The sequence below is a fragment of the Sceloporus undulatus genome, chromosome 6 (genome assembly GCF_019175285.1).
Source record: "Sceloporus undulatus isolate JIND9_A2432 ecotype Alabama chromosome 6, SceUnd_v1.1, whole genome shotgun sequence".
Lineage (NCBI taxonomy): Eukaryota > Metazoa > Chordata > Lepidosauria > Squamata > Phrynosomatidae > Sceloporus > Sceloporus undulatus.
The window spans coordinates 157291064-157308167 of NC_056527.1; the positions used below are offsets into that span (position 1 = coordinate 157291064).

The window sequence follows — 17104 nt, forward strand, 5'->3', positions numbered from 1 at the left end:
GAATTTCATTATGTTATCACAGCCACCTATGTTCTATGAGTCTTTCACATTCTAGGATGATGCAACCGTTCATTGTTAACTAATCAGTTAGCTTTTATAAGGATATGTAGCTGGGAACGTAAGATTTTTCTTTTACTTAAACACCAAAATGCTTTCGTACCTATCCTTTCTGAGGTAACTATGACCAAATAATTAAGTTAGCAGTCATAGGTCAATCTAATAAAGCTTAGTTTAGCTGCCATAGGAATGCAGAAAGTGTGGGCAGTAGTGTTGTTTTAAATCTACATGAAATTAGGTCATCAGCCTTTCAGCATCTTTGTGTTACCTATTTTGATATTAGTTTTTCCTCTAGACAAAAACAAAGCAAACTCTTAGGGGTATATTTATGCTTTATTTTTTTAAAGTCTGTTTTATTCTGTGCCTTTTAAATGACATGTTGCCATTTCCTTTTGCTGACAGGTATATAAGGTGTTTACAGCAACACTATTTTATACAAGGTCAGTAAATTTGTCTGCCTAGTCCAGTACTGTCTGTTCTGACTGGCAAGTGGCTCTTTTTCCAAATGAGATCATAAAGCCACCCTTTACTTCATATGTTGCAACATCCACAGATGGACTAGGCAGTAAAATCTCAACTGATAGGTGAGCTTGAATTATGTATATCCTATATTTAAATTAGGTTTTTCTCAACCTGTTTGAGTTTGGACATCTAAAGCTATCCATAGCCCCGTTGCCAGCACTACCTGGTTCCACAACAGTAATCTCTTAGGTGAGCATGTCAAGATTCTCATGAACACTACAATGCAACCAACTCGCATACACAAAAATGTGTTGATCTGTGTTCTTGCACATTAACTGGCAATAGCTTTTTCTAGCAAGAGTGAAGCCTCCTTGCCGTGTCTCTAGAGATGTAAACTTTTCCAAACATTTATGTGCGTTTCCTTGGTGTTTTGTAAACAGTAAACATATATTCAGGTGATAATTGTAATATTGGGTATTTCCTTATCAGTAACAAATGTTACTACTTTAGAAGCAAAAAATGTATTATGTATAACTTAGCGTTACAAAAAGTTATATCGGAACTGTTGAACCCATTGAAAATGCTCACTCTGAAATAGTTGGCATTGTGTTATATTTTAGCGAGCAGCCTGTTCTTTTATAAATATGATATTGGCCTTACTGTTGCTTTTCTCCTCCCTTTCTTTTGTAGGTTGTCTGAGATTTTCCTCTATCTTGTGAAGGGCTTTGACATCATCAATTGAATGTCCTTTGTTGGTACCTGAACAACCTGGATATGTTGCCAAAATATCTCCAAATGGTTTTATAGTTTGAACCAATGATCCTTCTGGATGTATATTTCTCTCTTCAAGAATTAAGTGCAAAGTCCAAATCCTGATTTCTGGCAGATATTTTTATTTTAAGAACATGGACCATCTTACTAGGGAGAAAGATGATAGGAGAGCATCAAAAGCAAATCCAGGAAGAAGTACACATAGTTCCCGGGGATCAAGTTCATCTTCGGCTACTGGCGTTCTTATGGTTGGGCCGAATTTCAGAGTTGGCAAGAAGATAGGCTGTGGAAATTTTGGGGAGCTCAGACTAGGTAAGATCACACTGGTTTGCACCTATGGTTCAACTGTTTTAGTTGGTTGCTTTAAAACCTTCCAGTCAATTTAGAATGTTGTCACACAAGAGGAAAGAGGCTGGTAGCCTGAAAATATTTGGGAACCACTGATACAGAGTATGTACAAACACTTATGTAGTGCCAACACCCTCCTAACGCACCCCTGCTTCCCCCTTTTCCCTAACCCCCTCCTGGACCTGTCCACTGTCCAGATGGAGTGGTACTGCGTACCTTGGAAATCATTGAGGGCTCAGTCTGAATTGGTATAAAAAGATTTTGCATTTATAAATCAAGCCAACTTCAGATATGCATTTGTTACAGGTCTGTGGATGGTTACATGTAATTGTTTTGCTTCTTCACAAAACTCTTAGGAGATCTAATGATCTAATGCATGGGTTGACAAAATACAGCTGTCCAGATACTGTTGGACAGCAACTTCTATTTCCCCTAGCTAACATAGCCTGTGGTGAGAGATGCTGAGATTTGCAGCCCAAAAATACTGGGGGAGGGCATGTTTTACCTACTCCTGGTTTAGGGGATACAGACTTGCATGTTGGAGGTCTGGGTTCAAGTCACAGCATTCCCTTTGAGTAAACGGCTACTTTGCGACCTTCATTCTTTAACTGGAAAATTGGAATAATGGTGACCTACCTTTGTTTTGAGGGTACACAGTAAAGGCAGTGGAACCATTTGACAGTTAAAAGGCTACGCAAGTTATAATATTTGCAATTGTATCTGAAATGTTTAAATAAGCATATTCTTACTACTTTGTGATCAGTGTAATTCATATGGAAAATAATATACCTCTTTCCCCTTTTTAATAAAATGTGTAATTAACATATGATAGATTCATAAAATGAACAGTTGAAATACTAAGCTCATTGTGTATATTTCTTCCAAAAGCTGAGAAACAGCTATATGTGTTAACATCACCAAGAAGTGTATATCTATATTGAAAGCAGTATACAGTATAATCTTAGTTTGGTGTATTTTATCATCTGTTGCTTCTGTCTAATATGGCTTCTTTTAGCTGAACATTTGGTAAGGCTGAAATTTGCTCAGCAGGCAATATATTCAGGCATCTACTGTTGCAACTAAGCCCATGTTAGCTTTAAAGAAGAAGGCAAACATTCAGAATTTGTGGACACTGAGGGCTATACTCTCAAGTTCGATAATAGTTCAGGTTATTAACAGTTCGGTGAAGTGAATTAAGAGAAGCTGGTATCACTGAAGGAAGCTTGCTGCAACAGGCTTCCAAAATAGTAAACAGGGCAATACAGAAGCCCTTTTCAAGTAACCATTTCATAGAGGGCAGAAGGGCAGATGAGCGTATTCAGGGAGAGAACAAGTGTCCTGTTTGCCTTGCCCCCAAAGTGACTTGTTTGTCATGTTTGAAATATAACAGACTTTGTAACCATTATTGGGTATTTTTTCCAAGATACTAAAATGACATTTTCTTGAGTTCAGTGTTCTTTCAAATATATGGACAGTGATAGCTATTTTTGGCCATTGGCTTTGGCCTTTTAAATTCATGCGATGGCTCATTTGAAGATCCTTGAATGAACTGGCTTTGACTACTGGATCACAAGTGACCCTGAACATGTCACTATTTGTGTTAAAATATGTATCGGAAATAAGAATTATTTATTCAAGCTATCATTAATGCTTTACACATTCTTAAATCAGTGTCCCAATTAATTATGATCCTTTTAAAAAAACCTACTGTTTTTCCTCAAATCTGCTAATATTTTTGTTCAGTTTGATTTCTAGCCATTCTTATCCCCCCTCATCTTCATAGGAATCTCATTTTATCTACCCTAGTCAATGTAACCCTTAAAAATATAAACTAGAATAAAAGTAGAATATAAAGGTATTACAGTATAAAGCACCAGTATTCTCTTACTATGTAATGCAGATTTAACCTAGCAATCATCTTAGAAGCACAATCTTCAACCTTGAAAACCATTCTTTGGATATACAGTTTTTTTAATGAACTATCTTAAGTTCCTATGTGAAAAGGAGAAAAGTCTCCATACAATCCCAAAATTATTCGTTAAGGAATGACTGAAATGATGGGTTGCATGAAGCCTTGCTTTGCATTCTGTTTGTACATATGATGCACATTTGATTTTCTGCCCCTTTCTTGCATGTAAAGCATAAAGATGGGCTCTTCATTAACTACATTCTCTTTTCAGTTTCCATTACAGTGGATTTATGTATGGAGGAGTTTTTCACTTCCATTGTTGTTATATGCCCTCAAGCTGACACACAGCCTCATGATTCTTGGCAAGATTTATTCAGAGGATAGTTTGAGATTGCCTTTCTCTTTAGGCTGATGAAATGGGACTTGCCCATAGTAAGCCATTGGGTTTCCATGACTGAGAGGAGATTCAGACCTTGGTCTCCCAAAGTCTTTGCCCAACACTCAGCCCATGTACTCTCTGTTCTCTTTCCATTTCCATATAGGACGTTAGTTTTGTTTCCTTATTGCAGATTTTCTCTGTTAAAACTATTTTGACACCTATTTTTTAAGTAAATCATGCAATGTTTTCAGTCAATGCGCTTTGTAATTTGAAGTAGCCACAACTCTTTACTTCATTTGCAATGAATTCCCAGACAAATCCTTAACTCTGTTTTTTACAAACAAAATTTCTAAACATGAACATTTCCAGTTGCAACAAGTACAACTGAATATTGGGATTGTGCTATTGTGAGACTCAGAAGGAATGTACTGTGACTATTGTTCTGTAACAATCTGTAACATTTCTTTGTTTTTTTAATAGCCTATCTTTGCTTCACAAATACTTCAGAACTTGTGCTAATTTACAGAGGGACATTCAGGGTTTCTTGCCCATAAAACAGTTGCCTTCCTAAAGTTTGTAGCTCGTTGTTTACATTGTAAACATTGGTCTGAAATACGTAGCTGGAGCAGCAGGAGCTGTGGCAGGAAAGTGACATGTAGGAGCAGAATTAAGCACAATTATTGCTTACTTCTTTCCTCATCTCTAAAGTTATTTCCAATTGACAGGAAGAAGTGTGGGCAAAGAGATGCATAGTTCAGATCTTAATTGCATAGGATTCTAGCAAGAATTAACAGTTTATATATTTGATAGAAAGAGATAGCATTTTTGTTTAGTTTCATGTTCCAGTGTTTTGTGAGAATGAATAGGGCTAAGCATCTTGCGATAAACCAAACTGAGATTTTGTAGGATTCTCAGGTCTAAGGATTCAATTCCAGTCTGTTCAAAAACGTGATCCTGGTTAATTGAATGGTGGTATACATAGAGATCCAATGTGGTGTAACATTTTGAGTGCTGGACTCTGGAGACTGCAGTTCAAATCAATGCTCAGGCATTTCTGGGGCAGGGGTGTCATGGTATACTTCTGAGCACGGTTCATGTCACAGGACAGCATTAAGAGGCAATTTTTGACTGTGGTCAGACAGAATCTGCCTGGCAAAAAGCCTCCCCAGATAAGGAGAGGAATGGAGATGAACCACATGAGCTCCATTAACCTCACTCCAATCTTGAAGATTGTGTAAACTGCTGTGACTGAGGTGTGCCCTGCACTACCATCCTGCTGAGCTGCTTGGGCACAGCAGTGTTACCTAAACAGACACTGAGCTCACAAAGCCTCACTTCCTTAATGCTTCTGGGCTAACTTTGGACTTTGTAGAAAAAAGACTTGCTATGATATTTACCTTTCGGTGGTGTCCTGATTCTATTTAACAAGAAAGAAGTAAAGAGAGAAAATGGGGAAGAAGCAGCTGTTCTCAGCATGAGTTTGAAATTCAGAAAAGTCTGCGTAAGGAGGTTACGAAAGATAACTGAAGGGGAAACTAATTTTATTCTTATAAGAAAGAAATAAGAAAAACAATTCTTACTGTAGGAAAGAGATATAAAGGACCTGCTGACATGATCTCGGTGCTACTGAATACAGTGTAGTAAAGCTATCAATAGGAACTACCACTGAATGTTATATGAATGCAGTGGCTCCCAAACTTTGGCCCTTGATTCCCAGCCAGTTGGTGAACAGTTAGGAATTCTGGGAGCTGAAGTCCAAAACATCTGGGGAACCTAAGTTTGGGAACCACTGGACTAATGCTAGCATCTAGTGGACATTTTGAAGAATGCAGCCAAAGAAACTTTTATGATGAAATACTGCCAAGAACTACAGATTCATCCGGAGAGTGAAGATGATGATGTGGTTTTGGGTGCTGTAGGTGAGAATTCTTCTGACCAGTCCACTTGACCATTGATCACAAATGTCTTGCAGCCGCCACGATTGCATTTTGTAGAGAGGTGGGATATAAATAAATTTTATTAGTATTATTATTACTATTAATAGAGTCAACAATCTACAAAAAAGAGGAACATATTTCATTATTTGAAAAAAAAAACTTAATTAGGACATAATATAAAGATTATAAAGATTAATATACTGTATAATTAAAACCAGAATTGTTTTTCTTGGGACTTCAGGAGGAACAACTGGAAAAGGACTATGGGAGAATCATTCAGTACATGAGCAGAGTGGCAAGGTTGTTGTATGCTCAAAGATGAAAGAGTGCAATACTGCCTACTAAAGAAGAATGGTTTTAAAAAGTGAACGTGTTTGTGGAAACACATGCCTGTTACAGACTGCCAAAATAAAGCTGCTTCGGGTCTCTTTGGAGGTATGCTGTTTAAATGATGCATGGGTCCTAAGAATCCGGAAGCTGCACCAAAGCTGCACTCCAGTGCTTAGGAATGGAGCATGGCTTTGGCGCGACCTCCGGACTCTTAGGACCCATGCATCATTTAAATAGCATACCTCCAGTGAGACCCGAATCAGCTTTATTTTGGCAGTCTGTAACAGGCCAATCATATTAACTATGTTGATCAGAGAAAAATCTTTAGTTACATTCTTATAGATTGGAAACCCCTGACAGACTTTTTGAAAAAGAATGAAAATGAATTGCATTTGAAAAGTAGTGGAGATTACAAGTAGAAGAAGGTTAAAGTAGTTTATTGAGAGAGGAGTTTGCATGTTCTTTAGAAATTTATTGCACTAGAACATATAGCTGGAAGTCAACTTTGTATTCTCTCATTTTTTGTATAGCTCTTTACCTTTTTTTGGTTTTCCTCTTTCTCTTTCTAATTTTTTTCTTCCTTTTTTGCTGCATTTGATGTTCTTTCTATTTTTAATGCATATATAAAAACATCAATAAAAATTCAAAAAGAAAGAAAGGAAAAAGAAACCCATTGTAGGACCTTGGGCAAGTCAAACATTCTCAGAGGAGAACAAAGGCAAATCTTCCTCAGAAAACCCCATGATAGATTCTCCTTAAGGTCGCAATAAGTCGGAAACTACTTGAAGGAAACTACTTGAAGGAACTCAACAACAACAATATACATATATTACATAAACACGTGTATTATATAAATAGAAGAAGCTATTTTAAAATCTACAGATGGCAAGCACTGCCTGCAGAGGCTTTTTCCATATTCTCACACATGCTGGGGAAGTGCTGCTTCTAAGATAGTTGCTGTGCTGTGTGCTTAATTTAAAAGTAGACTATGCTTCTTGCTTGAGAAAATTTATTTTTATCTATATGCAAATATAGTCAATAGATTAATCAGTCAACTAAAAATCATTTGTAGAGGATATCCAAATTTTCTTGATCAGGTTTGACCTCTACTCAATATTTATTTTCCTTCTCAGGACCCTTACTTTTTCCTGTTCCCCATTACCATGCTTCCAAAGTTGACTGCCCTAATGTGGGATAGTGGCTTGAGTGTTGGATTCTGGAAGACCAGGGATCCAATTCTTGCTCGGCCAATACATGACCCTGGACAAGTCACACTGTCTCAGCCCCAAAAAGGCAATGGCATACCTCCTTTGAATAAACCTTGCCAAGAAAATCCTATGGTGGGGATCACCACAACTTGGAGTTGACTTGAAGGCACATAACAACAAAAGAGCTGATCTGTGAATTTACTCAGATACAGTGCTTGGAAAGACTTTATAGCATTCTAGTTAACTGTTGCAATGTATTTTATGTTTTTTAAAAATCTTGGTCTAATTCTTATGTTCCAATGGGATCAATTCTAGAGGATGATGTGAGTTACAAATAAGCCATTGATAGTAAAGGAATCCCTGTTTACAGTGTGCTTAATCATATTGTATGGTAAACCTGTTTTTTAGTTTCTAGAATGATTTTTAACTGATTTAACTGACAGAGCTGATACCAGGAACCTTTATTTTTCAGGCAAAAATCTTTATACAAATGAATACGTAGCCATCAAACTGGTGAGTAAATATGTAATTTTAAAGGAAGCTTTATAATTCTGAATGTTAAGCAAAATAAGTCAGCTTTTTCATGACTCTTCCTTTGTTCCAGATAATACGGATGTTATGGAAAAACAAATTGTGTTGTCTTACAGTATCCGGTTAGAATGTGGTCATGTTTTAAAAAGTTAACAATATGTTTCTAAGACAGTACTGGAAAATTGTCTTAATGCTAACATGCTAAAAGTTTTTCAAATTATGTTGTTAGTGAATAGCCTCTTTCTAATTTACCACATATAATATACAAAGTATTTAATTCAGAGCAATGCAGATTTCTGTTCTTTGATAAAATAATGTTATACTCATTCATATCTGATATTGTACCCATGTAGTTGGAGGGATTCTCTTTGAGCTTTGTTTCAACTCTATTTCAACTATTGTTTAAGTTGCCTTGATATTTTAAATTAGGACTAAGTATTGGGTAGCAAATTTTAAAATCTAATTATATTTACTCTTGGGTTTAGATTGTCCAGGTCCTTTTAAAATGTAAAGAAATACAGTCTGCTATACATCTCTGTTTACTTTATTTCTTCACTCTGTTTTTATAGGAACCATTAAAATCACGTGCCCCACAGCTGCATTTAGAATATAGATTTTATAAACACATTGGATGCACAGGTAAGGTATATCTTCTAGGAATTATAGATGGTTGTCATAAAGGAGTGCATGAGGACTAATAGATTAGTCAGCTGACCATACCAATAGGATACTAAATACAGTTATAATATACAGTACAAGATAGAAATATCAGAATGTCTGCATATATACAAAGATAAAACTGAATCACACGTAAAACTCATATAAGAGGTTAAAACGGACACAGACTAACTAAAAGCAAATTTAATAAAGTAGGATTCAAAATAAAATAGTCTAAAATAAGACTAGCTAAAACAGAGTGGGAGATAACAATGAAAGTGTTTAAATAAACTCATCGCCATGACACAAAACTCCGTTTTGTACCATAAATTGATCTCTCAATCGAGCAGCATTGACTACAAATTTAGCTACACATCGCACTATATGTATGTTCTCTCCAGAGAAAAGATAACGGCACTTTAGCTGAAAGGTTCCAGTAAGTCATTCTATCCAAAAATGGTTGTAAAAAGTGTGATTGGGAGATGTTTTGATAGTGAATGATGTGTATTCCAAGCTATTCAATATAAGGTGACTGGCATTTTTTGCCCAAGTGTGCCATGCAGGTACCATATTTATGTTCATTGGCTACAACAGTTTTTTCTTATATGGAAATCGACCATAGACTGACAGCCAATGGCTTATAGGCTGGAACCAGTCCATGACCTCTACTTTTGAGTTACACTTATAGATGACTAGGTAGCTCATCAGCATTGCTGCATAATTTGACTTTTGTTGGTCTTAATACTTGCAGTGTTGAGGACTTAGGGAAGTACAGCAAGTTTAAGAACAAACATGTATTTTATCTCCAGTGGAGGAGGAATTGAGAGTTCTTATAATCATAGGCAAGTTTGGAAAAATCTGAGTAGGAAGTTTGCATCATTAATACCTGTCTTTGGAATGGTAAAAAATGTGACTTCCTTAGGATATGTGGGAGCAACCACTGTGCATAATGCACAATACAAAAGTCAATTTGAGTGCTACAAAAAGTGTTGGTTTGAGAAAATTTCCATGTGATAGTAGTTACAATGCTGTATTCCTCCTGAAGTATTAAAACATTTTTAATTCTCTCAGTTGAAGGCTTCCCACAGGTATATTACTATGGGCCATGTGGAAAGTACAATGCCATGGTTCTTGAGCTCCTTGGTCCCAGTTTGGAAGACTTGTTTGATCTCTGTGACAGAACATTCACTCTGAAGACTGTCCTTATGATAGCAATCCAGCTTGTAAGTAAAGGGAGAGCTTTACCTTTTTATTTTATCTTGATATTACATCTGCTGTTTATTTTGTTGTTGGTGATGGTGGTTTCTGTTTTAAGGGCAAATCTCTTTTCATTACCACAAAGCTTTAACAATCGTTCTTTATGCTAACATTCATTTCTAAGAAACTACATTGTTTTTGTTAGGCTTTGTATTTGATCCTTGTTTTTTTTTCCTTGTATTAATTAAACTGCTTAACATGAATCTTTAACAAAACTCAGCAAATGTCTTGAAGTGAAACTAAGGGGCGAAACAGACCGGCATAAAAAGCCAGCTTAGGGGTGTCTTGGGGGTGTAGTGTACAGAGGATGCATGCCCCCAAGATGCCTGAAAACCGGCTTCAAGCCAGGCAGCCGCCCACATATGGGTTGGCCTCTGGGCACTCTAATAGTGTAGCGTTTACATGCGGAGCATATTAAAGCTATTTTCCCACTGCAGTGGGGCAGAAAAGCCAGCTTTTTGCCAGCACAAAAAAGAGCAGTTGTTTGCTGCTCCTTTTCCAGCCTACAAAAAGGCGGATTGGGATAGTGCACTCTGGTGAGTGAGTGAGACTCTCTGAAAATTGCAGCTGTAAGGGTAGCATTATCTTTAAATTTGCTGCTTGTTCTTCCCCAGGAGTGCTCATTGCCTATGTGACGTGCCAGAACTGTTGCAACATTTAAGACCCAATTCATACTTTTACAGATATTTTATTATCCCTTCCATTCATGCCCAAGATGAAAACTAAATTCAAAGCACAGCTCGATTTTTACACCCATCTTGCTCTGATAAGAGATCAGCACTGGGTAGACCTCTTCTTTCAGGAATCTTGCTCCTTGCTGAGAAGCATGTCCAGTAGATTATATTGGTTCCAGGAGAGTTTCCAGTTGCCCTTGAATAGGGCTGAAATAGGGATAAGCACAAATCCGTGCAATGAGATCATTATCACCCCCCTCTTGGTTCTCAACAGCAGCTCCCTGCTGGGACAAAACCCGAATCTTCTCATGACAATCCTAGTAATTGCCCCCTGCTTTGCCCATAGCCATGATAATATTATCTGAGGACACAAAAGGCCATTCTTGTTGAATATGTCTTGCAATTACCTTGGGGTACATGATAAGATCTTCAGAGATAGTTCACAGTGTGCTAAGTATTAAGTGAGCAGTGAAGAAGGTCTCAGCCAAACACACATATCTGTTTACACTCAAAGCACTGCACAGAGTCTGTCTGAAGGGGATCCATGACCAAAGCCATAAGGTGGCAAGCTAAACTGCAGCAATTTTCTGAATGCATGGGGTTCTATTTATAAGCCATGGCACATGAATCAAATTGATTTTTCTCAAAATGTTACTCTAGTTCCTTGAGGTTGGCTAGAAAACAACTATCAGTACATTCTTAGGTATTATCGTGTCCTCAGATAATATTATCAAGGCTATGGTCAAAGCAGGGGGCAGTTACTAGGATTGTCATGAGAAGACTCTGTGATGTCTTGTAAGTGAAGTTCTTCATGAAAAAAATAGTAACGATGGACAAGATTTCTTTAGGATGCATTGCCTACCAGGTGCTGTCCATCTTTCTCCACAAGAAAGTATTAGATGCGCATTAGACAGCACTCATTTTATAATGTGATGTAACAGCAGAGCCTAAGAAACCATCACTGAAATGTCTGCAGTACTCTGAGGTTCCTTGGGACATGAGTTTCTTCTGGCACATAAGACCATTACTTTACAATCTTGTAGGGCTTGAATTTCCCCAGTGATTTGGATGAACTAAAGAACATTTCTGTTATTCTAATTTGTAAGTTTTCTTTGCAATGTCAGGATAAGAATTATAGAGTATTTTAACATTCTGCAATGCTTTTAGTGTACACTTGTTGATAGTAGTTCATAAACAGTTGATAAATGTTACATAATTTGAGGCATTTCCATAATTGCATCTCTGTTCCTCTTGTAGATCACTCGGATGGAATTTGTGCACTCAAAGAACCTCATTTATCGAGATGTCAAGCCAGAAAACTTCCTTATTGGTCGGCAAGGAAATAAGAAAGAACATGTAATTCACATAATAGACTTTGGATTGGCCAAGGAATACATTGATCCTGAAACACAAAAACACATACCATACAGGGAACACAAGAGCCTAACTGGAACAGCTAGATACATGTCAATCAACACACATCTTGGCAAAGGTTTGCTCAGTTTAATTTGATGCTGTCTGCATTACGTAAGAAAAAAAATTGGTTCTTTTTTGCACAGCCAAAGCATTTTCATGTGTTATCAAACATGAAGCAGTTGAATGGAATTTCAAGGTTGTATGGTAACTAATTTTAAAACTGGATGGCAAAAGACTACAGTGGTTCTGAATATAAGTATTGAAACATGGAGGGCTATGTTGCTGTTACTATATTGTTAACAGGGTTTTTTGTTTTTGTTTTAAGGGAAAAAGTGGTTTTCAATATCGGGTAACTAACAATCAATCTAGTAATTTCTGTTATTCCACTGACTACTTGGATGGCAATTTTTCTAATTTTTTCTAAATTTCAGAAAACAGTTTCTCTAAATTTCGTTAGTTCTATTTGCACTTTTCTTTAGTCCAGCCAGATGGAATCTTGTTCTTTTTTGTAGAACAACTGGTTTGATACAGATAGCTTTTTGGAATTCATAGAATCATAGAGTTGAAAGAGACTGCAAGGGCCTTCCAGTCCAACCCCCTGCCATGCAGGAAATCTAAATCAAAGCATCCCCGACAGATGGCCATCCAGCCTCTATTTAAAAACATCTAAGGAAGGAGATTCCACTACACTCTGAGGGAGTGTGTTCCACTGTCGAACAGCCCTTACTGTCAGGAAGTTCTTCCTAATGTTGAGGTGGAATCTCTTTTCCTGGAGCTTGCATCCATTAATCCGGGTCCTAGTCTCTGGTGCAGCAGAAAACAAGCTTGCTCCCTCCTCATATCACCTCTTAACATTCTCTTCTCCAGGGTAAATTGAATTGAAGTGATTTCTAGCAAATTTATCTTTTGCTCTGTTAAACTGTTTCTTAAGGCAGCTAAAGCAGACCTCTTGAAAGCTCTAATTAATTTGTGAAGGGCTTCTTGTATATAAATACCTCAGTTTGTGTAGTGCAAGTTTTCAGTTTTTACTGTTATGCCATGCTGGTGTACCTGATCTCTCCTTTCTCATTATTCTGTGGCTTACCACCACTTAGGGTGCTGAATGCATGGGCAGGGTATGATGGGCTCGCCCCATCATATTCTGCCCACAGATTTGGACTGTTCCTGCTCCTGGCACGTACCTGGCCCTGTGCAGTGACAACTGGGTGTCTAAATGCCTCGTCATCACTGTGCCGTGGAGCTGTCATAATCACTGACTTACTTGTCCTCATCGCCACTGTTCTCTGTGAGGATCCCTGCCACAGCCTGTAAGGGTGGAAATGGGGGCTCTGGCCTCACTCACGTGGCCAGGTGCCCCCTTAGACATCACAAGTTGCAACTGGGGCCTGCACAGAGAATGGAGGCAGCATGTAGGTATGTACCTCTGCACTACCAGCTGTCATGGTAGAGTTACTCACAAACTCCACCACAAACAACTGATTTTTTAAAACCACGCTAAGGGACAGTATGGCTTGGGTTGGGCTGTATCTGCCAAAATGGCATCTAGTCTACCTGTTCCTGGGGCTGTTGGTCTGCATTGTCTAAATAGGACAATGCCAGGTTGCGGGAAGATGGGCCTTTTGGCCTGTACATACAGCCCCTAGTTTTCGCTGCAATTTATAGAATATCTTCGAACCTTTATGCATAACTTTGGGTCCCTCCGGGGTGAAAGGTGGGATATAAATGAAATGAAAATAAATAAATAAATATTTTTAATCATATTTGAGACTGTGTATTTGTCCCTCTTGGGGACCTTTGGTAAATATATTGATCTTATATTTTCTACTCTGCTGCTGAGAGTATTCCTGACTTGGAATGAACTACTTTAATGAAGTCTTCATATTCACATTGACATCATATTTGGAGCCATCCCAATTTATGCTCTCAAGATATTTGTTGGTGCATGCACTGACATTTGCAGTGGGAAGTTAAAAATGTGGGGTGTTCTATAAATGTAGAATAAAGATGCTTTAGGAATTTATATCTGGTCTAGCAGGACTCTTTGCTGTGTCCTATCTATGCTCACATTTCCAAATGTGTTCCTGTTCCTCGATTTGCATTAGTGTTAGAAATGTAATCAGTGAAGATTTCTGTTGCAATAGATGAAGCAGTGATGTGTTTTTCATGTGTTTCAGAACAAAGCCGGCGTGATGACTTGGAAGCCCTTGGACATATGTTCATGTATTTCCTTCGAGGCAGTTTGCCATGGCAGGGCCTTAAGGTATATGCTCCAGTGTGCTCAGTAAACTTCCTGTGTGACTTGTAGCTTTATTTTATCTTCCACTAACAGTTAACAGTAATTTGAATAGTTCAGGATAAAACATATACTTGTAATTTTGAACAGTGATAGTTGGTGGGGTGACCAGGCTTTGCCCTAAACCCTGTACACTGGGTCAACAAACACAGTTGCCAGTAGCTGTGGGAACTAATAATTTAATTGTAGAAGCTGGTCATAAAAAGTAATCCCCCCCTGCATTTTTGTTTTTGCAAAGAAGCTGGAGATGGCTGCAAAATGAACTTTGGCTACCACATCTTTTCATTTTAATCCTCTTCATCCTTGCATTTCTTAACTTCAAATTTACTGTTTAGTTACTGTTTACATTTTGTCTATGTCTTAGCCTCTGCTTCTTTCCTCATAGTTGGTATGTCTCCCTGGCAAAAGGAAAAACAAAACAAAATACAGCTATTTAGCAACCACTCCCCTTGTTTTATGCCCTAGAAGGCGATTAAGGGACCAAAGAAAAGAGAATACAATAGGCCTTAGCATTCACTGGGATTTGGTTCCATGACCCCCCCAATGAATAACAAAATCCATGGATGCCATGTCCCATTATATATAATGGAATAGTTAAATAAAATGGTAAACAACAAGGTTTGTTTTTTTTGCCCCGGATATTTTCAACCTGTAATTGATTGATTTTGTGGATAAGAAACTGTAGATACAGAGGGCTGACTTGTGAAGAGTGAAGCTGCTGCAAGGAATGAAGAAAAAGTTGTCATAGATTCCATTTGTGTAAAGGAAAGATGGTGGTGTTCTCCTTTTAGGGTTGTGGGGAGAGTTACTTATCTTGGACTATCAGCTAATACTCTTTAAAAGTATGATGAAGATAAAAAAATATTTGCAATTGTGCAGGCTGATACACTAAAGGAGAGATACCAGAAGATTGGTGATACTAAAAGGAACACTCCAATAGATGTTCTCTGTGAGAACTTCCCCGGTGAGTTTCATACTAAGTGGTATGTCATCTGTGCAAAATGTTTTATTGACAAAGGACTGATCTCCTGTTAAGGTAGCATTGTTCTAGCTCATCTTATAATGATAACTTCCTTCTAATGATATGCCACATTCTTTGTCCAGACACATGGATTCCTCATATTTCAAATACTGATAAACTGCTATTGAGAGGTTGGAACTTACCATGAATGATTGTTCTAGGATGGCAGCAAGAGCAGTCCACCCCTCATGGGTTAATCCTCATGTCCCAAATAATGAGGCAGAAGTCTAGGTTCTTTCTCCATTACCATTGTGACTCCATCCCTTCCCTGTCAGTTTAATTACTAGCCCATACCTGACTATACAACGTATCTACAGAACCTGAAATTGCGAACCTAATTATTTTTGGAGGGAGGAGAGAGTGCGTTCCTCTCCCTGCCATCCCAGAATGATAATTTCATGGTAAGTTCCAAGCTCTAGTTCTCAGGATAGCACAGAGGAACAATCTACCCACTCATAGGACTTACCTAAGCTCATGGGACTTCTGATATGGGTGGGAACAAGTTATACTCTATAACCTCTATACTGTACTCTGTAACCTCTACTGCCAGTAGCACAGAATAGTCAAAAGCTACCTGTGCCAGTTTGTATCTACCCCATATCATCCTTTCTGCTTTATCTGAAAAACTATTCTTTCCCCCCCTCCATTTATGTTTCTAATCCTCCCAGCAAAAGTTAAGTAAGAGAATACATGTCTGGTTGGCAGCGCACAAGAATAAAAACTGACAAAGGCAGGGTACAGACTTCCCACAATGGTACCAAAGGAAAAAGAACTTAGACTCATCAGTTGGCACATGGGGATTAATTCATAAATGGGTGGCTTGCTTCTCATTACAATCCTGAGAACGCAGCTCGCATCACTATGTAAACACAGTCAGGTCTGTCAGGTTTGTAACTCTGCCATGCATGCCAGCTGTCTTGTTTGGTAAATTTTCTGTATTTGCTCATTTTGCAAATGCAAAAATAGGAGGTTTGGTCATCTGGTAAACAGGAATGAAAGGCTTTGAGTTGCTTTGGTAAGAACTGCAAGACTGACATGGCTGTGCATATGACTCATTTTTGTATGCATATGTATTAATGTTTGCACACCATGTAAGTTATGTGTTTGCTTTGGAATACTAAAATGCAGGTTTAAATGTTCCGATACAAAATGTACCACCTCTTGAACAAGTCCATGTTAATGCACTTGACAATACGAGTTAAATAAAAGTCTCTCTGCCTCCTTAGTTTATAACATTGCCAAAGTGACACATGGCAAAATGATAATTGATATAATCAAAATAAAGAGTTAAGTAATGACCTTTTTGGCTAAGTAATGAAAGTATATCTTGTTCTGGAAAATAGAAATTTACAAGTGTGCTTGTAAATGAATGAGAAATTAGCACATTTGGCTTTAGATATAGTTGATGTTTAGACCTGTGCAGGAAAAAATGGATATGAACAATGTATCCTTTTTGTTTGTTCTGCATATCTCTGTGGCTCCTATCAGTTGTAATGTTCTCCAGTAGTCCCTTGCCAGGATAGACCATCAAGAGCACTGTCTTGTGGTTATTCCAGTTTTTCATGAGGCTTCATCCCAAAATGTGGTGCTAGGAAACTGTTATTCAACCCTGTGTTTTTTGGCTTTTCTCCTATACCTTATAATATCTACATGAAACTGGTGTACGGTTATGTGGATACTTGGGATATTATCCCTGATGCCCACCATTGTCTCATCTTATCTTATCTTGGCAAAGCAGTGTTATTGGCTGGATGAAGGTGAACAGTTGAAATTTCTCTACATAACCATTTGACAACTGGTGGCCATAGTAGCCCTATCGTGTTGTAGGCAGAAGGGTTGAGAAGAGAAGTTATT

At 37.9% G+C, this 17104-nt stretch overlaps 1 protein-coding gene across 7 annotated transcripts in view; it reads left to right on the forward strand.

The window, feature by feature from the left end:
* The window catches only part of CSNK1G1 (casein kinase 1 gamma 1), a 47330-nt gene that overhangs the window by 8071 nt on the left and 22155 nt on the right, over positions 1–17104 (forward strand). For 6 of the 7 annotated variants that reach the window (XM_042472828.1, XM_042472833.1, XM_042472832.1 and 3 more), the window contains exons 2-8: positions 1210–1602; positions 7874–7914; positions 8502–8571; positions 9661–9812; positions 11778–12012; positions 14111–14196; positions 15109–15193. In XM_042472828.1, the coding sequence (XP_042328762.1) occupies positions 1425–1602; positions 7874–7914; positions 8502–8571; positions 9661–9812; positions 11778–12012; positions 14111–14196; positions 15109–15193 (847 nt within the window). In that variant the 5' untranslated portion in view covers positions 1210–1424. Of the gene's footprint in view, positions 1–358; positions 498–1209; positions 1603–7873; positions 7915–8501; positions 8572–9660; positions 9813–11777; positions 12013–14110; positions 14197–15108; positions 15194–17104 lie in introns of those variants that run through there. The other variant, XM_042472829.1, reaches the window with a different exon arrangement.